Source organism: Parambassis ranga, chromosome 17 (assembly GCF_900634625.1).
Source record: "Parambassis ranga chromosome 17, fParRan2.1, whole genome shotgun sequence".
NCBI classification, from domain to species: Eukaryota; Metazoa; Chordata; class Actinopteri; family Ambassidae; genus Parambassis; species Parambassis ranga.
Window position 1 is genome coordinate 11,425,924 of NC_041037.1, and position 23,147 is coordinate 11,449,070.

Sequence of the window (23,147 nt, forward strand, 5' to 3'; positions counted from 1 at the left end):
CATTGATGTCTCAGAGTCATTTTGATATCTGCAATGACTCAGTGTCACCAACTAAGAATTCACAGCTTATAAAATAAGAACAAGAAAAATCTTATTTTTTCGATTTGTTTCAGGCCTAGAAGGAAGCCGCAGAGAGCTGCGCTGCTCACAGCTGAGTCTGCTGAATCCACATCAAGTCTGTTCATGCAAATGGACGAATTGGTGGATCAACACTATGAGAACATTTGGCAAACCTGCTGTGCGCAGTCTTTGCTGGTGCCAACTGAAGGTTAACCACATACAGTAGAATGCTGCTCCTTGTCAAAGTCTCCAAAAAATACTTTGCATCATCAGTGTAACCATGGATGTTTTGAATGTAACATATCATTGATCCATCACAGGAGGACACCTCTGCCTCCTGTTGAGTGAGTGAGTTTTGGTCAAAGATCAAAGGTCACTTCCTGGTTCAAAGGTTAACTGATTGGATGATAAAGCCAAAGCCTGGTCATCATGCTGAGAAGTACAGTCCAGTACAGTATGCGTCCTCTGAAGGAAAGCAGATCCAAGGATCTGAATTGCCAAAATATCCTTTAAAGGTTGAAAAAACAAAAACAAAAACAGAACAAGTCTGTGTAATCCAGCCGTAAAGGAGATGCTGCTGCTCATCTCTCTCTCTTCTTCTTTTTTCTCATGAGCTCCTGTCTCGGCCTTGAGAGTCTGTATCGTCTGAAAGACAAGTAGCAGTGAAATTCACTTAGCTGTGTCCATGCAGTTATAAATCTCACCACCAGGTGGCAACACAATGCCTTCCTTATCTTGAGCTCTTGCAGAAACACTACACTAAGCCAAGTCCCCTTTCCAATTGATGGCACAACACAAGAAGACATAATAAAGGAACACAGACATGTAGTAGTAGCTTGAAGTTGGGGTTGAATAAAGGACATAATTACCACAATGTTATGAATTCACAAAGAATCAAAAAAAGGAATACCCACTCAGTGTGTGTTATTCTCTAGCTGTCATCTTGCACACAGGTCTGATCCTGTGGAGGATCAGGAGCTCCACTGGGCTCTGGAGAGACTGGCTGTGCTACAACAGAGCCCTGAAAGAGTGGCATGTTTATAAAGATCAGCTTCTCAGTTTTAGAGCAAAAAAGATCCTGAAATATAATTTTACCTTATTATAGATGATCTCATCAAGATAATCATTTTTGACCTTTCATGTTTAATTGACTTGACATTTTTCTGAAAAAGGCCTGTTGACCTTCTACTCGGTGTGATTACATGTAACATAGTTGAGAACAGATCATCCATATGACAATAATGGATGATAGCACCATGCTAGTCAGCTGTTAAATCAAATCCATGAATCTTATTGACTGATATGTGACCTCAGGGGGGTCGACACTCACCGACTGCTCCTCCTTGGTGCTGCTGGCGTTGCCCTCTGGGTCAACAGGGGAGTGGTCTGTGGGGGGGTCACTGGCCTGGGAGGGGGGGCAGTCTGAGGACGAGCTTTGCTGAGGGGCAGGGGTGGAAGCTGGAAAAAGAGGGGGAAATAAATGTTCAGGAAATGCACTAGAATATGTAAAAAGAACAATCAGAAGGACTTGAACGATGTGAACTGTGATTTAATTATAGCACAAATGTTCTAACTTTGGCTAATGAGCACTTGATACAACGCTTAGCTAGCTGATGGGATGTCATTTGTTTGTGTTTGACAAACAGAAAGGTAGTGCGTTGCCACTGAGATCTACAGCTCCTTATGACGCTAGTAGAAAATCAGCTGATCACCAAAGTCAGCCATCCTCTGGGAACCATGAATGTTTCCACAAAATGTCAGGCCTGTTTAAAAGAGGTGTTAAAATATCCCAGTGTGGCCCTGACTAACCAACAGACTAATAGTATTATGCTGCTAGCTATGGTGCTCAAACTGGTACAGACAAGTAAGCTGCAGTCATGTAGGAGGACAATAATTAAATACACTTACGAGATTCAGTAGACGGGGACGTGGATGTACCTGGGCTCAGGGTCATCCTAGAAAGATCAAGGTCACTACAGCTGCCTTCTTCTTCCTGTGTCACAGCAGCTGGAGGCGGCAGCAGCTGACTACAGGCCAGTGTGTCTGGTACAGTCATGAGGCCAGGGGTCCCACACCTGCTCACCGCTGCTGACATACAACAAGGTCCCACCCCCACTGCTCCTGATGTAGAGGGGCCCTCACCAGCATCCGAGTCCATGCTGAGGCCTTCTTTTCCCAGGCTAAGCTGCCTCTGGAGCATGGTGGGGTCAGCCGTGTGCTGGGGGCTGGTGATGGCTGAGGAGGGGGCTGATAGGTCGCAGGCTTGGGGGCACATGGTGGTTATAGGTACCAGGCCTTGAAGCATGGCAGCTGGGATGGCGTGGCCCCCCACGCCTACCGTCTGGGTCGGCATGTAGGCCGCCATGGCTGCCCACTGCTGCTGAGTGGCAGGGAAAATGTTGGCCTGGCTCCAGATGACCGGCTGACCACCAGGAAGGACCTGAGCCACCTGGAGGGGCCCCTGCACAGGGAAGGCCAGAGTCTGGGCCTGGGCAGGAAAAGGCTGCTGAGCCCACTGAGCTGCCTGCACCGGACCCATGGTCATATAACCTGAAAGGAAAACACGATGAGGCGGAAAAAGAAGGGGATATATTATTATATAACATACTTTGTTTCTTAGTTCAACACATGGATTTTGAAATGACAGCAAGGGTTTGTCCATATGTGTTGGACTCTGGAGGTGCTGCTCATACTAGAAATTTTATATTACAAACTTTTGTTCAGTTTTCTGATGCTTGCTGCGGACTGTAGAATAGAATTTTTCATCTGTATGCTCTTTAGACTCTGTAGGTTTATCCTCGTAGGAGCAAAGTGTGACTTCAAAAGTGCACAAAAACAGCAAATAGCATTCATCAGGCTAAAACAAGCCTTCCATGATAAGTTTAAACCTTGGTACCAGTCAACATCATAGAAAAGCATGTGCTGTAAAAGAATTCAGAAACTGCTTAAGACTCTTTGACATAAACTCTGTCATCTTGGTAGGGCACATTGTGACAAGAATAATATAAAGGCTGTATTAAAAGGTCACTGTTTAGAAGGCTGCTGTTCCTAAATGACGTTAATATGTTCTTGAATGTTCTCAAAAAACTACACTTATTTTATTCATTTTACTGCAAAGGTCCTTCAAGAAACATCCCTTCACAGCAGCTCTACACAGGCATACAGCAGAATGACATTGGCGCTCAGTCTGTGGTCCTTGTGAAAAAAAAACTCTGATAAATCCACACACCTTCTAAATCTTGGTGAGTTTTTCCACAAACTTTAAATCAAAGAAAAACATGCCCACCAGTATTTTTCCCTCTTTTATGTTATGCATTATGGAAGAGATTCAGTGAAAAGAAACTATACCTGATGGCACAGAGGTGGGGCTGAAGGGGGCGTACAGCTCAGCAGGAGCGTGCTGCTGCTGGCGGCTGCTCCTGCTAGGGTCCAGTGTGTTGGCAGGTGATGGGGGCATCTGGTAAGAAACACACACACACACAGATGCACAGATGTTGCCTCTATCAAAGTCAGCTAAAAGTCATCCTGCACATTATCTTTGATCTGTCAGATACTTGGCTAATTTAGATCTCTGTGAATGTACTAATGGACTGACCTGACATTACAAAGATTATAACTGTTCTGCATGCTTAAAAAAAGAGTTTGCTTTTGTGTGACAGTACTCACCGAGGGAGGAGTGGACATGTCACCAAAAAGATCAAAGTGGTTGATATTCTGCGAGTGGAACAGTAGAGAAAGAGGGAGAGGCAAAGACAAAGTCCAGTGATACATCATGACAATGAGACTTGCACAGTCATGAAACCTCGAAATCTTCTGCAAATAGAGTATGGTGGTTGCATAGTGTGGGGAGTGAAATCTATTCACAAAGGCAGTTTGTGCTGTGGATGGCAAGAAACAACTATCCCCTCGTTTCATTATCAGAAAATGGATCTAAAATGAATCTTTTATTGCTCGCTATAATTGAGTGGGTAAAAGGCTATTCAGTCCTATAAAACAGACTCTGATTAGATATTCGTATATCTGCCAATCAGGAGGGGCCCCCGTGAGAGAGGCTGGGCTGCTTTATCATGCTGATTTCACTCTGTGAGCACATATATAAACACAGAGGAGTGTGTTTATTTCACTAAATGAATGTGGGAAGAAGCTTCTGGAACCATCCAACTGAGACAATGAGACCACCTCACCCTATAGGCAGAATTGACCCCTGCCTTGGTTTCCCCTGTCCTCCGCTAACACTACTTAAAGGAGGGGGGTGCACACTATGGAATAACTAAGTTGCATGAAATGTCTCTGGGGCCATGCACAAGCAGACAATGAATTCACCATAAAAAGCACAGAAACACACAGGACACACAGGATTTGCATGCTATACATAAATACACACACAAACACAACTGAAGAAAGTAAAAGGGAGGAATCACAGCAATCTGTGTTGCTGTTAACAGAGTGTTTATGTCCTCAAGTAAGCTGGGACATAACAGATCGTACAGTTTGCATGGCACTTTGAAACCATTAAAGGGGCACAGAATGAGTCAGAATTTGGAAAAAAAGGATAAACATTGTACACAGAGGTCTCTCCCTGCAGGCACTGACACACATCAGGGGAGCTCGAGGCTCTCAAAAAGCTCCAACTGAATGAACAGACAAGCAGTAACACTTAGAGATATGGAAGCACTGCTACTTATACTGGCATGGGCTGTTTAGGTGAGATAGCAACGGGCTCGGGACAGTTTATCTGCTGATAATATGCTGAGCAACAAGCACACAAACAGACCAAGAGTAGAGAAGCACTTTGCTGTGGCTGTTTTCAAAAGTTGTGTGTGGATTCTCTCCAGGGAAATGTTTGGCAGAATAGGCTTGAATAAATTTTTTTTTTTTTTTTTTGAGAGATGTAACAGCGTGGTCACTGCATGGTGGTGAAAAACTCATAAAACCTACTAGGATGACGTAAAATATATTTTCAGTTTGATGTAAAGGAGGGGGGATCAAAATTTTTTTATTCTGGTCAAATTAATTCACTGTAGACAAATTAAATAGCTTTTTCATTAATAAACAGTGTTTGGTAGCCTTAACTGTATGTAACTGTGACTACAGCTGTGCATGCAGCTCAACACCCGCCCCGCCTACAAACCTCTCCTCCTCATCCTCCGAGGAAGACAGAACAGCCACCCCTTTATTTATCTAGTCGGCCCACCACACCAGTCTGATGGGACCAGCAAACAGATTTTTGTGTCGACCATCTGGTTGTGACATGCATCAGATTCTGCGCAGGATTGGATTTTGGATGCAAAGCCTGCCTCTCTAATGTTCTGTGAAATTGCTGACATGTCTGACTTTGGTCGACCAATCAATTAGTCTTAACTCTTCGAGCAGGCTCGGCATGACCAATGTAGCTGTGTTTCATCATCATCACAGAAAGCGGATGCAGACATAGGCCCCTGTGTGACTCGTCCTTGGCTTGGAAAAATGTGTTTTGGAACCTTTCGGCTGTAATAGGTGACTAAAACCATTAAACACATTTGAGGAAAAAGCTGTAAATGGGTGCTGTCACAGGTGGCTTAAGGCACTTCCTTCAAGAGGATCACAAGGAGAGGTTTGCAAGTAAAGAAACAAATAATAAAAATAAAAACACCTACAGTCATGAAATGGCGTTTTGGGACATCATAGATCCCTTCCTTCTGCTGACTGGTAGGGACCTGCATTGGATCGGAGGTCGATTCAGATGTAAGTAACAGAAAAACACCCTTTTTTATTCTTTTTTTTACTGGCTGAGCACTTAAAAGCAGGAATTTACAAGAAGTGAAACATGTCTATTTAAATAGAATAAGTGCACTAAATCAATTTCTATCTCTGGCACTTTTTTTAGATGTAATTTTATCTTTTAGCGCAATGGGATTATGTAAATTCTACAGTTGTGCTGCTGAATCAATCCTATTTAAATCAATATTGATTCAAAACAAAGCTTGAAGAAGGTGCATGCTCTTTCTGTGAGTATTAAGAGCCTATTGTTATTCTGCAACAGTATGTCTCAACTGGTTCATCTGACGATATGAAAATGCCTCCGCCTCACAGCTCTCTCACGCTTATCCAAACTATCTGTTGCTCTTAACCTTGCTGCCTATTGCTCCCTTGACTGGTTAACTTTCGGTTACGTTTTCCCCAAGTCTATTGATCTTGTTTCACTCTGAGATCAAATGGCATGCCAAGTGATTAATCTCTCTCTCTCTGCATCTTTCATCTTCAGAGAAAGGCAAGATACTGAGAGGCAAAAAGAGGAGGAGGAGGAGGAGGAGGAGAGAGAGAGAGAGAGAGAGAGAAGGGGGGAAGGATTAAACCATACGATAGGTCTCTGGAGTCCTAGCTGGTCCTTCAAATGGTCTAAAACCAAAAGGTCATGGTGTTGGATATAAAAGGAGAATGGTAGTCAGACTCCAGGCTAAACAATTGACCTTGACTCTGCTGGGGATGCTTTATAAAACTGACATAATATATATATACTGATATAATATAATATATGACATAATTTCCATATTAAGCTGCTGTTATCTTAAAAGTTGTAGCCTATAACATTTTATAAATACCAATTGTTTTTCTATTTATGATCAGCATTAGTCATTTTCATTCTGTAATTACCATTTAATACATTTCATTGTTAGCAAGGTTCTGCCATTACCGTGTTGGATTAATTCATCATCAAAACGCGCACGAAATGGTGCACGCATGTGCATTTTTTTCCCTCATTGATATTGTGCCCATTGTTTACTGTTCACTCTTACAATGCATTCACTTAATGCAAATGTTAAAAGGAACTGCTGCTGCACTACAGGCATTTAAAAACACAGGATGGCTTTTATTGTGAAGACTGTGAATCAACGTTAACCATGTTCATTAAAAAGAAAACGCCTCAACTTCATTTTGATAAGATTCTTTAGAGCACTGTAGTCGTTCTTGAGTCTGGTACTGCAGATTTCCTTTTTTCTGTCATGTTAAACTTTATTTACTCCTACTATGATAAGCATCGGCTAAATCAAGCAACTGAAATGAAAACTGAAAGGGGTACAACTTTACCACTAAGGTTTTACAAATCTCTGTTTTTCATCTTTAGTTTCATTAGTCTACTTATCCTGAAACCCTGTTCAGTCCTTTTCCATTATACAATCTGCTCCTTGTACCTTTAAAAAGAACTATAAAGTCATACTGTTAGTACTGTTGCTATTATCATCTATCACAGGGTATGAAGAGGGAAGAATAAAAAAGGGGCAATGCTTGTCTTTGTACCTGATAAACGCTCTCCTCTGACTGGGGGCCACGGAGGGGTTCGTGTCCAGCCTCAAACACTATGTACTACAGAATAGAAGTAGTCGGCAAGGCATGGAGGTGCAGAGAATAATGAAGAACACAAAGGGGGGGGTTGGCATATAAAACAGAGAGATAGAGGTAGTGAAACATGATGAGAATAAATGAAAGCACAAGGGAATGATGATGGCGTCAAGTGGGAAGTGGAATGAGATCAGGAATATGAAGGGTGCAAAAAAACAGGGCATGGGAAACAGGAATGGGGAGGATGAAAGAGAAAAGAAAAAAAGAGTGAGGTGGGAAGAGGAAAGAGCACAAGTATAACAGGTCAGGCAAATAGTTCAAGGCAGTGTGGAGGTCTTAGCTAGAGGTTTCAACCTCAGCAATGTGATGCTCCACCTCTTAGAGAGAAAACAGACCCACAGGTCAGAGTACTGTCTTGAGAACCTTGAGTCTTCAAATCTGTCATTATATCCCTTTGATGCTGACACAGAAACAGATGCCTGTACTGTGTATGGATCCCAGACTAAAGAATAGTTTGACATTTGGCAGATGAAGTGGGTCTCGGAGATGATTGCTACCTCTCTCATGTCAGCATGGGTAAATATTAATGTGGATCCAGCACCTAGTCAGCTTAGCATAAAAGCCATAAAATGACCAGAGAAAAGCTGGATTTCAAAGCAGTTCATTAAATACCAGCTAAGTAAAAACTCTACAGGAAAAATATAAATGTGCCTTCTCACTAAAGGTAGAATGCTTGACTATTGCTGGTGTGTTCCATTTATCAGAAATTTTAGATTTCCAGCTCAGAAAGTCAAAAGAATCTCACCAAACCTCAACATCCGAAATGGCTGCTTTGCTCAAAATACCAACTAATCCATTGTTCAGCTATTATTGCTAACAAATGCTGGTCAATATTTGTTGGCTGGGAATAGATTTAACACATAAAGGAGAAGCTCTAGAGGTATTTAGAGGCTGATTTCTGTGAACACAGCCAAACTGTGCTGTTTGTAATTCCTGCTACAGATTTAACCCACAGATCTGTGAGTGGTGGTAATATTCTCCTCATCTCCTCAACAATACAGTAAATAAGCTCAAAATGTCAAACTACTCATTTAAAGTTCGGGCCACAGTCTGAAGTTTTGTCAACCAACATCAACAAAAAATCGAAAGCTGTAAATGGAATGAGTTCATGTAAAATACACTTCAAGAGCAAAGAACAGAGGTGATCTGGGAGGTGGTTGGACGTACCACTGAACATAGCATTCAGAGTAAGAGTTAGTGTTGTCTGTATTCAGTGTGAGCAAACACAGAGAAAAAAAAATATGTTCAGCCAAATAAATGCACAGGGCAAATAAGAGGGGGGGAGATAACAACCAGTCAAAGGGGGAAGGGTGCATGTCTTTGGAAGAAATCGGAACATTGACACAGATCAACTTAAAAAATATGGTTTTACAACACTGCACTGGCAAATGGGAGTTGAATGGTTGAACAAAACTGTCCACTAGGATGGTCTACTGTGTATTACTGGAATGGTGCAATATTATGAATCATTAATTCAAGCAGATCAGTGGCTGGAGAAGATAAATTAAGAATTAGATTGTTCTTTTGATTCTAAGCTTTAAGGGTGAAAACAGCACCAGTGAAGCTAGAGAAGCATCAAAGTCAGCAGTGTCCTTTCTGCTCTGTGTGCCTGCGGACCTACCTGGTAAACTGGATCGTCCACTTCATCTTCAAGGATGGTCTGCGTTTGTAGAAGGCAGATAACACATTTTGAAATACAAAAAAAACACATCTCAGTCTGTCATTTACTGCACGCAAGTACAAATACTGACAATTTGATATATCACAGATGGACCAACACATCTTTCCTGGCACGTGTATCTGACTGCAGTGAGAAAAGCATCTAAACCTGTTGCAGTTCCATTATTTTTAGATATTCGGCACAAGGATCAATGGTTCAGACAAACACAGACGGTGATGCACTTCATAGGAAAGTTGAAAGCGTTAAGAAATCTGTCGTGTGAATGAATTGCTGGCTGAGTTATAATGTGTGATCTCGCCTCTGAATGGAAAATGAAACTGAGAAAAAAATCTTAGAACTGCTTGGCTCAGACATTCCTACCTGGTAGACTGCCTGCTCACACTGTTTGTCCTTCTGTGCCTTCTTCTCCATCTCCTCCCGCTGCTTAATGTCATAGATGAGCGTGAAAAGGTCACGCAGGTCAATGATGAGAGGCTCCGCCTGAATGAGAGAGAGAAGAGGATGTAAAGCATTAAAGAATGGAATTAAGAAGAGGTTAGCAGCAGTGGATAAGTGATCAAAGCATCAGCACTTAACTTTTGATTCTTCTGTAGTTTATTCATCCTCATTTTTTAAAATGTAAAATCATACTGACTGTTAAAACAAAACTGAAGATCATCTGTTCTTGTTTGCTCAGTGCGTCATCATGTAGCATTGAAGTGAAGGCTGATGATAGCATAGCTTAAAAAAACATTATTACTTTCTGCACATTCCCCCCACTGCTGATCTCTGAAGATCTCTTAACAAACAGGTCACTTAGACATGGGATATGTAACAGTGCAAGCTTCATCAATCAGCTAAAGTGATGGCATTTTGTCTTTCAGACATAGGTCACTCTTGCATTAATGTTCCTCACGTCTCCCTGATAGTGATGGTAATAATGAATCATACGCAATGAGTGCTAGTTTTTCTGAGTTTCCCTGCCTCTCTGTTAGCCTTCTATTCCCTCTGCTTTTGATACAGACAACCTCTGTTTCATTAAAGTCTCTGTCCATGTCTTTTTGATTTTCACAGGCGCAAGAGTGCTCATTCAGACTCTGACACCCTCAGATACTGTCAGACTAAGAGGAGCACATGTCTGAAAGAGGCCTCCACATTTTATTACAGTTTTTGTTAATGCTCAAATTGTTGTTTATGCCCAGCTCATCTTAAACACAGAGATAATTATATTCTACAATGAATTTGTAAATTGTTCTTTTGGTAGTACACCTAAGGATTTGAGACTTTGCGTGACCAATTCCAGCAAGGTGGAAAAGTACTTACAGACTGTGCAGTCTTGATGGCCACAAATCTATGGTGGCCCTCCTTCCCACAGACATAGCCAAAGGCGCGGTGGTCCCTGGTGTCCTTTGCGATATAGCTGATCTCATGGACTGAGTGGTGATGGAGGAGCACCTAGATGACAGAAAGGTGGAGGCATTGACTTAACAAAAGGCCAGGTGAAAGGGGACAGATGTTAAAAAAGCCCAGATATAAATTTTTTCTCCTTTAAAAGGCAATGTGCAAAACACATGTTTGAAATTCTGCAGTTTTCAAATGAGGCACAGTACTGTACACTGTGTTGGCAGACAAAGTAGGTCAAACCTACTTTAAACATCTTTGCATATTGTTGAGCTGCATGCAGCCAACCAACACAGAGCGAGCCTGAAAGTCTCTGACAGGGGGAGGGAAGGCTCAGGCATGTTCAAACGTGTATTAAACATTGATTTATGGATACTATAGCTGCAATATGACTGGTTTGTCTTGTACTGGATTCCAGATGCAGTGACTGTTTATTGAGAAAAGAGACCCAACTAATAAGCAAGAGATAATCCCATTTTCAGAATATATTTTGTATTGTGCTCAAAGCATTATGTTGGGCAATACACACACACACACACACACAGTAATTCAGCTGTCATTTACACACCCACCTGCTGCTCTTCTTTTAACAGATAAGCTTATGCACCAGGGAGGAGCTTTCATTTGAATATTAGCGGATGTTCGGCGGGGAGTGTCGCTAGCAACGCCTCAGATTAATGTAAAATACAAAACTAATATGACTAGTGTACTCAATTCAGCGGTGAATCACGTCAGCTTTACATAAAGTATTTCCATCTAAATGCTCACTGACGCAGACTGTGTTCGAGTGATCCCCATTTCCACCTAAATAACTCAAGAGGGATATTTAGAGTGGAGTGTTATTTACTGCCAGTAATCAGTAAATAAAATGAGGAGCATTAGGGGGCATGATTTCCAAAACAACAAATGAGCTTGTCAAAAGCTGGTGAGCTGTTAGGTCTGTGGTGGGAGGCTTAATGTTCTTTTTCATTACTGACACGCCACTATCACCACCAGTCATATTGAAAAGAGATATTATCAAAGATGGGACTTTTTTGGGGGGGAGGTGGTGCTGAATAGACTGTTGGTGGTCGGGTGGGGGTCAGCAGTCATGGGACAAACGTTGTTGCATAATTATCAGTTTAGCACTAACGACAGCTGAGGTGGAGCTGTGGTGTAATTAGCATTAGCGGCAATGATCATTAAGGGGTGGAACTGAGTGCTAATTATCGGTTAGCGCTGATGAGCGGAGTGGGCCTATCTAGCCAACACTACGCCGCAGGAAGGGGGTAGAGCCGAGCCCCTCGATCATCCTGTAATGGAACAGCAGGCCTCCGAGTCCGCCAGGGGGATGGAAGCCAGGATCAGGCGGAAGCAGCCCGTCTCATAACATCACCATAACATTGCTCAGTGCACTATCATTAGCAGACAGACAGGGCCTGAGTGATCATAAGTAGGTCCTGCAGCATACCCTTAATCATACTGGGGTGTATGTTAAACCACTTGACTCAGGGTCAAATATGAAATGGAAGACTTGTAATTTAATGCTGTCAAGTTTAATTTTTATTAGCTAAAGGGCAAACTGTGCTGTGGAAAGCATGTTATTGGTCAATTTGCATTAATATTTGGAGGAATATTTAAAATTTTGGTGAATGTAGTGATAGGAATGTGCAGGTATTTTTTCAGTCATGCTAATATGTCAACTGTGCAAGTCAGGCTTATAAGATGGCGGCCAAGCAGCCGCTGTGAACTGAACCGTATGAGCGCCTGCCCTCTGGATGTCCTATACTGTAGGTTCACGGTAGAGCAGCTGGCAGAGGCTTCACGGTGAAGCACCGCCACTGCGGGGCCCGCTCGCTGACATGCTACTCACCCCTGATCTTTCACAGTAAATCTTGATCCCGCCAAAAGAGACCGTCAAGAAGACTCTCTGCTTGTGCTCCCCTTTGGAACGTGCCGAGGAAGCCATTCCCTGCAAGAGATTAAAGGAAATGACATGAGGAGATGAAAGGATATGAGCTCAGCATGAAAGACAGTGAGCCCTCTTCTTTTCCGACGCAGGTGAGTGTGACAGTGGGATATTTGGGGACAGGTTTAAAGGGGGGAAAGATTGGGAGTAGGGTGACAGGAGTTACATAAGGTGTGATAGGACAGAGTGTTCTTTCATGTGCCTTTTCTTGAAGCTTCACTCTCAGAGGAATTCACACATTGCAATGTGCAGCGAGTCTTATTATTGTCGGCTTTTTTTTCCCCAGCCACTTTTTTCTCTCTCTCTCTCTCTCTCTCCCTTTTCTTGAAGTAGGTCTACTGCACTTCAATGTGACAATACACAAGTGCAAGCTAACAACAATAAGGTGAGATTTGCTGACAGAATGGATTGCGTTGCTGACCGACCAGCTTGCTCTGGCAACTTCACATTGTGCTGACTGAACAACCAATCCAGCCTTTGAAGTGAGATTTTTCCTATGGATCTCAGCAGCTCCTTTCTCTTCTATTCTCAACGCTGATAAAAAAAAAAAAAAAACAATTAAAATTTCCACAGTGTTCCATTTGATGCGACCTGTGTGCTTGACATGTCTTTCATATAACAACGCCTGAGAGAAAAGTAGAAGATAAGAGAAGAAAGACTTGCCTTCTGTGCTAAATACATCTGAAAAAACTGCAGGACAGGAAGTGGACGACCTCCTCCATAAATCAAACTACTATTTTCTTTTTAAAGTCTACTTAATATATAAAACTATGGCTATATATATATGTGTTCGTTTTGGCTAATGGAGAGCTGTACATTAAAAAAAACAAAGCATAAATGAGAGAATAAAGAGCAGGACAGAAGCAACAGGGATAAGAAAGGTGAAGTTAGTGAGAAAGAGGCGGGCAGGCAGGAGAGTCAATGGATGTTGTCAATCAGCCATCGGCTTCTCCATTTGGTGGATTAGTCCTCATGGCAGCAAGCTGCAGCTCGATAGAGACCCGTCCCCTCCTCTATGCCCTGTCCAGATAATAGCAGGTCTATATCGACTGCTCCATTGACTGTAACTGGCCAGTAGCTGATGACTACTGGAGTCACATGGAGGGCATTGCTGAAATGTCAGATCAAGGCAGCAAAAAAGTTGTTTTATTGGATGTATCACTTGGAATGGATATGGGCGATGAGAGGTTTTGCCTTCTGGCTATACCACTTTTCCTCTGGGGCTTCCCACACATTTAAGCTCCAGGAAAGTCTGCGAGGACATACTTAAAAAGCCATCTATATACATCCTCTCTTGTAGGAGGATTTATCTCATAGCCATACTGCAAAGATTCTCATGTGCTGCCTTTTTCCTCAACAAAGAAGGATCATTTCCAGGCTTTACTTTGGATCCCAGAAACAGAGAAGGCGGCTCCTTAGAAGAGTAATCACGTTATTTATATGTAATTACATTAATAATAGACTGATGAAAGGGGAGGGACTGTCTGTCACTTTCACCATATGACCATGGAGGGATCCAGTCAAAAGAACAAAGCAGAATCATGTAAAGGCTTAGTTGTTTCAGTTGTTACCAAAACACAGCAGCAACAAAGGTGACTCCAAAATAAAAAAAGAGCCAATTACGACAATGTAGTCTTTGACTTCCACCTGCAGTAAGTGCTGCACCAGACAGAATTTTAAATGGTGCAGCTTACTAGTTGTAATTAACTCCTACCCTCAGTATTTTAAATACCCTAAACCTTTAACTGTTTGTTGAAGAACTGCATATTTTCTTTTGCACCTGTTTATAATATGCACTGATGACTGAGTCGGGAGAGTATCATAATAAAACATAGAACATAATAGAAAAGCTTTAACAGTCACGTCATATGTCCGGATGTTAGAAATAGCTTCATTTCTAGCATCATCATCATCATAACATTCCTAATTTGCAACTCTATTGATTGGTTGCTAAACCTTGTATAAAAAATAACATACATGTCCCTTGATTGTGTTAACAAACTGTTTCAATGTCTGTAGTGTTCATGTGCATCCCCTATGACATCATAACAGGACACGTGCCTGTTATTTGCTCTGTTCTCTGACATGAATTGGATATGCCAAACTTAGAAGATGGGTTTCAAGATGTCAGCTGACATGTAGCTACTAGAATGAGCTATAAACATAAAAAATCATGCATGAGTCTACCTGCTGCAAATAAATCAATAGGTTCACACCTTATGTAAGTTCAAGAATACTGAACCCTTTTATCCACAATCACAAGTATGTTTGTCTCTTTACTGTGGGCTGAATTTGACCCAAATTCTGTAAAGAACACTGGCTAAAATATTATCTGGGTCATGTTATTGCAGTTTGCATATGTGCCAGAAGTATAACATCATGGACTTTGTTGTAAAAATAGCAAGCTGTGAGTGACATGAGAAATCATACAGAAGACAGATAAATTGAGGGTGAGGGGAGGTTTTCTCTGCTTATAGCCAGATTCTAAAGGGTGAACATTTTCTACTTAAGTGTTATTCTGCTTTAAGCATCTTAGAATACCAAGCTAGTTAGCCCCCTGAGGTAAAAACAGAAGCTGTATGAACAAATGCAGAGAGCTTTGAGCAACACTAAAAATAAAGTGGGCTGCTACCATTTTGCACCAGATGAAAAAACAGCCTTACTGTAATTTTGCACATGACAAAGAGCTGCAGAACATGGGTGGACTTTCATTTGTTCCATCTGGTCAGTTCATACAGAGCATCAGTGAGTCATACACAGGAGAGGACAGCTCACATGACTCATTCAACAGACAATACAGACATGCCCCAGCATGCCTTTTCTAAATCGGACTGAGATGAGTGAAGAAGCTGAATGATGTCCCTGCAGATACACACAACACACAAAAGAAGTCTGCACCTTTAGCTTCATCATGGAGTCCTGGCACAGCTTGTCCCCGCGTGCGGCTGTCACCTCATCAATCCCGATCAGCTTGGCCTTGTAGCGCACGCCATCTCCACGGAAACGCTTAATAAGCCCCGCCTCACTGCGGTCCTGACCTGTGCAAGAGAAAGAGAAGAAGAGAAAGGATAAGAAATAAGGAAGACAGAGTAATTACAGGAAATGAGGGATGTGTGAGCTCAACTGAATCGTCCAACTTATGTATCAAGCCCTGCTTGAAGTACAGAGGTGTGTGTGTAAGTGTGTGTTCGTGGGTGTGTGTGTGTGTGTGTGTGCTTCAGTATAAATATTTATAGAATAGAAAATGCAGAATGAATAGCAAATTAGCAGGAGCAGGCAAAGATTGAAAGAAAATTGAAGAAGAAAATTGGAAAATGAAGCTGCATAAAGCCTCTAGACTAAATTAGAAAACAACGGGAACATTAAAAACACTCCACACGACTGTCATCTATATGGAGTGGTGTATTCACACACATAAGGCTAAGGTGGAAGGTTTCAGGGTGCCTGAATGGGGGTGCTCACTCTTGTGTCTCACCCATGTCACACAGTTCCCATGGGTGATATTCAAGCTTGGGTGACAAACCAGCTTGAATGGCCGCTATTGAGAGGAATCATCTCGGTCCAGCGCTCACCCACAATCCTCACTGGAACTCCCTGTGTGATGGATGTAGAATGGTGGCAGATAGTTGGTGGGATGTCGGGGTGGTGAGGGTGGGGTTTCACAAGTGTGTGTCTGGATGGCCTCAGGCTTTATACTGTCATCCCGTCCCTTCTCCCTCCCCTCCCTCTTGCTGATTATTCTGTCTCTGCAGCTGCCCTGACATCTCCTTGACACTGACACCTTTCTCATATCGTCTCAACGCTGTCTGCCAGTGTACTGTTTTGATTATGTAGGCGCAAGCCTCAAGCACTGTCTTGTGCCTCAACAACATATAAAACCATCCCCTCATAACCTGCAAGGGTCTTGTCACTCGCAGAACACCAGTTCACGCTACATTTACACAAAGAGATAGCAGCGTTTCAAATCAAGGTCACCAGCACCTTGGAGAATTTAACATTTTTCAGGACCCAGCCTCACTCAAAACTAGGTCACGAGACCATACAGTACATCAGTTAGCAGCACATTTAAGCAGCTGGCTAAGCTGTGCTTGAGAAGAAGACAAGATGTAACATCCCTAACAGCCACTGTCAGGCTGTACACCAAGAGCATATTACCCGAAAACTAACCTATTCCACTCAGAAACACATGGTTTCTTCATCTCTACTACCTCTAATAAAAGAGATTTTGGTCTGCTATTCCTGCAATTTCCAGGGAAAAATCAAAAAGAAAAATTGCAAAATTAGAAAAAGAGCAAATTAAGGGCTTTGTGCAAATGAAGGAAAGAAGTATCTTAGTTCAAACGCAAGTGCTTGTCTTGGCTACACACACCCTCTCACTAATTCATGAGGGTACAATTCTCCAAAGGGGGGGAGGGTTTGACGATGCTAAAGTCATTAAAGTCTCTAAGCAAGTGAATGTCAAATCTGGGTCTAATTCAGACTTGTTTCCCTGCCAGTGGATAATGAGTTTTATATACAGCCACCATGCACCTCTGAACATTCACCAGGCTGGCACGCACACAGCGGAGGCATGATCATTCAGACACAGATGACAAACCACAAACGTGCTGTTTCTTAAACCTAGCAGGGAAGAGACAGTGCACTTCTATGAGAATTATTTTTGTTCCAAACCATCCCTCACACAGCGACTGCAGCCTGTTCATACAGTATTATGTATTCCACCCTGGTTTTACTGACTCATACACTCTGTAATGTAATGTAAAATGCATGCTGCTCCACTTGCATTTCAAACACAATCGGCCCAATTCAGTTCAAGTCTCACAGATGAGCTCTAACCAGATGTTCTGTGCCATTTGTTTCTTTACGTACAGCATGCCATTTCCACCCTGTAATAACACTTCAGGAGAGATTTAGAGGTTTATGCACAGATCTTTAAAAAAACTAGGCCTTGCATACAGAATGAGAATCTTGACTCGGTGGCATAACTCGTACACTACGTGCTCTGGGTTCAGATCAAGTGTGCTATTTGAAAAGTAAAATAACTGTGCAGCGCGCTGTTTCATGTTGCTACGCACTGTACAAAGAGGAGAAGAAGTTGTGTGTTTGTGAAGGTAGGTGACACAATTTCCTACAGTTTCTAACAGTTACCTAAGGTTGAATGTTTCACATATCATTTTCCCCAGTGCTTCCTGCTGCCCTCATTTCTAACCAGACCTAGATGGCATTAGAGAGAAAATTCTTCAAAATGGAGTTGACGTTTAACAACATGAAGGTCAGAGAGCTTCCAGTGAAACACTATGATCGCCCACCTGACACATAGGCTCTGCACCAGGACCATAGAGAGAACAATTAGTAATTTCCCAGCTCCATACTGTTTTAGGGCTCATCTCTGATCACAGTGTTGCATCCATCTCCTTGCCACAGTAGAATGGGGACAGTGAAGGGACAGATGGCAACAGATGGAGAGTCAGAAGTGGCCCTCCAGATATAAGGACTTGGCAATGAGGAACTTTTTGTTGGGGATCCGGGCATCGAGGCAGCTTAACCTTTGACCCATTCTGAGTGTGTATCTGTGCCTCCACATCTCTTTCCATCAGAGTCCCCATCTCCTAATAGGCCCCACACATAGGCATACACACTGAGCTATTCTCTGCGCTATAATGAGCTGTTTTTTTCTCCTACATGAAATATGCAGTAATTATTATTTTTTTGTATCTCCGCACAGGAAATTTGACATTCATAAAACGGTATGTCCTATCAGCGGAGGGGGCTGATGACTTTTACGCAGTAGTAAAAAGAATGGATGTCTGAGGAAGGCAAATCTGTCCCTGCCATCTGCCTCTCCCATGTGCACAAAATAACTTTCATAAGCCTCAGCAAACACACATTACACATTTACAAACATTAACAGCAGCCCCTGTTCCCTCATCCAACCCACACTGATGTCTAAATTCCTCAATACTTGTCTTAAACAGCAACAAGATTCTGGATAAATTCACTTGTTATTGAGGTAATGAGGGCTATTTTACATGTTCTCACTGCAGTGGATGGATCTGCAGTGTCACATGCAGGTACTATGTGCAGTTAGGTTACATCATCCTGTAGGTAGGGGTCCACAGATGCTATTATCTCAGTGGTGGTAAACACTGACAGTATAAGGTGGTAAAGCAGCATGATGAAACTGTTGGACACAGCAAGTAATTAGCTCAAATAGGGTAAACAGTGCATGAATAGAGAAAAGAGGTTGCTATTTGTACGTCCTCTTCAGAGGTGACTGGTGAATGTTTGTCTCCTCTGAGTGTATTTGATGTCTCTCTGCCCACTCCCTCTTTCAATGTCTCTGTCCTCCATTCCTTGTCTGTCTTTTAGAAATGAATCATTTTGTGTTCAGATTACAGTGGGAGAGCAACAGTTGCTATGGAGATAGAGTAAAGTCACGCATGTAAAGCCATTCTGTCGATGGGTAGAGGGGAGCTTTGCTTTACCGTGGCAGACTGTGCTGCAGTGAGGTTTGATTTTTCTAAAATGTTTTGAGAGGGCTGAAGATTGCTGCAACAACACTAAAACACACACAAGACACTGTGTATGTATTAGAACTGCATGAGCATTGTTACGTGCCGGTACTCGTTTGTTGTGTGTATGTCTGTGTCTCTGCTTTCTGTGCAGGTTCCCAATGCTTCCAGTGAACCAAGTGGATCATCCACACCCGAGTCCACTTGGTCCTCATCAGCAGAAGTATATCAGCTGGAGGTGTGCACATGGCTGGGGCCAGTGGGCCAACTTGTGGATGCTCACACCATGCGTCTTTGCTCCGTCCAGAGGGACGAGAGCATGATAATCAACGCTGATCTTTTTAGTTTTGCTTTTGTGTTTGAGCTACCATTTTGTTCATTTAAGTAAATAAATTTAAATCATAGTCACTGTTTCTGACTGCTGTCTCTTCCTCAGGCCTGGGTAACATTATTGTTCCCCTCATCCCCTGGACTAACTGGGGAACGTAACAAGCATTATAAAGCAAAATACCGCTGTCTTAGTCTGGATACCTCTGTCAGCACACTTACACATGCACCATTTAGCACACTGCAAGTTGTACGCTCACTGATGACGACAGCAACATTTGACTAAGCTGTTGCTAGTTGCTACAGCTAAGTGTTACAGCTAACATTAGATACAGAATCATTTATCCATCCATTTTCTGAACCCACTTTATCAGGTACTACAGGGTCATGAGGGACTGGTGCCTATCCCAGCTGTCAATGGGTTAGAAGTGGGGTACACCCTTGACAGGTCGCAAGTCTATTGCAGGGCTAACAAAGAGAGACGAACAACTACTCACACTCATACCCACGGCCAAATTAAGAGCCCTCAATTAACATGCACATCTTTATTATGTGGGAGAAATCCAGGAGTACCTGGAGAAAATCCATGCAGGCACACAGAGAACTCCACATAGAAAGGCCCCAGCCAGATTTGAACCAGGAACCTATTGCTGTGCTGAATACTACAGCACCATGCCACCCACAGCAAAAAACAGTTAAGTGTGTTTAAAAAATATAAAACAACTGTTCTGACAATTTATGTTTTCAGTAGGAGCAGATGGTTTGAATTGGTCTTTTCTGCATTGTGTTAACAAGAAGAAAGAAATATATAACTGCAGCCTTATGCTTTCATTTTATTCTGCTGCTACCCATTCATATGAATAGAAACAGTGCTTTATCTAAATATATGTCATCATCCTGATCTGTGATAGTGTCCTTCACCTGGTCACAGAGAGCTGAAAACCACCATTGGCTACACCAACAGGAGAGCCTGCATACATTTATGTTACCTAATTTCCATTTATATGGATCTAAATAGCATCTTTGCTGATTGTCACAATGGTCCCTGCAGCACACGTGATTAACATGGTAAAGTCAGGGGCTGATAGCCTGTGCTGATAGCCCCTCTGATGAGCCGCATGGCCACATGTGTAACTGCCCCTCATGCTGCTCTCCCCCCTTCCACTTAACTCAAATCGATGGGCCCTCCTCCAGCCGGGCCATTTATCTGAGCAAGCCGACAGAGCCAGCGAAACAGCCACAGAGGACGTGGCCTCACGGCCTCGTTACAGCAAGCCTGCAGAAGCCAGATTTACTGGAGTAGCTAGAGTGGCTTTATTCATGGAAGGAGTAATCAGGGGAAAAAGACGGTATGAAGAGAGGGTGGGCAAACAAGAAATCATCCTCATCTTCCTCACTTTCTTCCCTCTCCCTGTGAATTTCACTTTCACCACCTCTCTATCTCCTCTTCTTTCCTCCTCTCAGCCAATTCAATCCCATTTCAATCTCCCTGTGAACATTCTCAGAATGCCTTGTCCTATTACATCACTTATGCTGTTCATCAAAGCGACAGGGTGTGAATTACCCTGTCCATGACACCTAAATCATGGTGCAACCAAACCCTGGGGCTACATGGAATAGCTGTTACTACATCTGGATCCCTGGGATGGGACAGGGAGCCTCTCGGCAAGCCTGACAGAATGGAGCTTCTCTCCATGTAGTCTAGCGTTATTTAACGCCACCAAACAAGGCGTAAAGTTATGTTCACTGCCTGCCAAACATCAGAAAGCTGCCAGTTTCTCACTTTGTACTTCTGTTTGTGTTTCTGTTTGTCTTTTGAGGCTTTCTCATACCATATTAAACACAATATGAGCTTAATGTGTCACGCGCACCTATGCTACACTATTACACATATTTACAACTGATGCATCGCTGTTACAAAGAGTTACATGTACCTTTGATCCTCCTGGACTCCTTTCGCTGGCTGGTTTTGACACCCGGCTGGAGCTCGGCCTCTGCTGACATCCTCCACTGCTGAGTCCCTTGTCCTGCTCACAGCAGATCCACCATGGGTTTGCAGCTCACAAGCTGATCCTCCCAACTCCCAGTGTCCCAATTCCACCCACGCTGGTGTTTCTCACAGTTGCTCTTTGGCGAAGAAAATCTCCTTCAAATCCATGGCGAGATGTCTGGTACTCCACAATAAATGAAGATCCAGCATTGACAGCTATGTTCTGTCACTGCTGACCCATGGTGTTTGCATAACACTAAACAAAACATGAAAAGATGATTGAATTATGAGCTGGGTGATCCTCTTGCGAGCAGCTTCAGATCAGATTTGACATCTTCTAGAGTGTACCTGAGTTCTCTCTGTGAAGGTCAAGTATCACATGGTCCACCGTTGCTCTTTTCTCTAGGTTCACCTATTGCTCAGGAGTAATTCCCCCCAGGGGAGTCTGCAACATTGATTGAATCAAATATTGTTCTTCAGCATAGGTCAGGAGTGGATATTATTCTTTGGTAGAGTACTTCAGATGCAGTTCGACAGCCCATCACAGTCACTTGCTCTCAGCACTGCAAGAAAAAAAGAAGGAGGGATTTCGGTTAATGTTAAACTGGATTTGATTAAACATTAAAATGACACAGGCCCCTTGATAACTCATTACAACATTAATTTAACATATCAAATGGCAGGCACCAATTTAACAAATCAACAAAGATGTTATTATCTCTTCTGGATCATCAATCCTTAATGAGAGTGCAGCACATGCTCGTGGTTCAGTGCCCACCCTCAAAGAAGACCTGTGGTGAAATAAGTGATGCTCTTGTTTTATGTACTGCTTATGATTAAATATAGAACAATAAAGCATGACCAGTGCTTCTGTGCATGCAACAGAATTTTTTGGAAGAAGGATTGTTAATGCTCCTGTCTCATGCTAACAGCACGAGAGGAGGGGAAGTAGCAGAGAGCGATGAATGACAGGCTGTTTCAAAGCAAACTGTGGTGGGAATCCTGGCACAGCCATCTTTAAACTGGAACCCCCCACATTGTGCTTTAATGCCCTTGAATCATCCACTGCTAACGCGGGACTGTGCCAATCTGGCACAGTGGATGGCAACGCTTCTGTTGGCATGGTGATGTGCCATTGTTGGAGAAAGAGGCCTTCAGCCTACAATGGCCTGAAAAGAGCTGCTACATTTCGAGCACCAGGCACACATTATCCTGTGTGACATTGTTTGACATTGAGTGTGTGTAGTAAGAATGTCATCGCAGTGTCAATGTTTTCTATATTTTAAAATATCCTCTTATGATATCCTTATTTTCTAAGCTGTGGCTAGCCAACATCAGCAGTATATAAATATTACAATTGAGGCTCAAGGTGAATCATTTAAAATGGTGGGACGGTGTCTTTACATGTAGTTGAACTAATTTATTCTTATTTGCATTAACTCATAACCTTTAAATGCAACTGCCTCCAAAATTCACCTCCAGCGATCACAGGAAAATGTAATTTAATTTGCAGGGCTGGTGTGCCAAATTTAAATATATTCATCCAAATATGCGTCAGTTAAAACGCCTTCCACAGCCAAGCAGGCTAATGCCTGGTGGTTGATGAAATTATATAGTAAAGTCCTTGCATTTTGGGAGTCTCTAAAGACAGTTTGCTTCATTGCTCATTGTAATTGTTTATTATTATCGTAATTTAATATACCAAAGGCGAGCCTGCTCTAAATGCTGTTAAATAGATATAAGAGCTATCTGTAAAAAGCCCACCTTCTCCTCCTACTGCAGACAGTCCCTTAACGCAACAAAATTAACTGTAATGTTTGATGTCCTTCAGCCACAGCAGCACTTTGGTTACCTCATCACCACCAGTTC

General features: G+C 42.6%; 1 protein-coding gene across 1 annotated transcript; it reads right to left on the reverse strand.

Annotated features, from left to right (window-relative positions):
• Positions 1-525: 525 nt before the first annotated feature.
• Positions 526-21,522, reverse strand: dab1b (DAB adaptor protein 1b). The gene is made up of 14 exons (XM_028427631.1): positions 21,223-21,522; positions 15,348-15,487; positions 12,354-12,452; positions 10,424-10,555; positions 9,482-9,601; positions 9,062-9,100; positions 7,339-7,404; positions 5,697-5,756; positions 3,727-3,774; positions 3,409-3,517; positions 1,969-2,610; positions 1,391-1,518; positions 975-1,081; positions 526-705 (listed from the first exon to the last, which is right to left on the reverse strand). The coding sequence occupies exons 1-13, from the start codon at positions 21,290-21,292 to the stop codon at positions 992-994; spliced, it is 1,743 nt and encodes a 580-aa protein (XP_028283432.1). The 5' UTR covers positions 21,293-21,522; the 3' UTR covers positions 526-705; positions 975-991.
• Between the last annotated feature and the right edge of the window lie 1,625 nt (positions 21,523-23,147).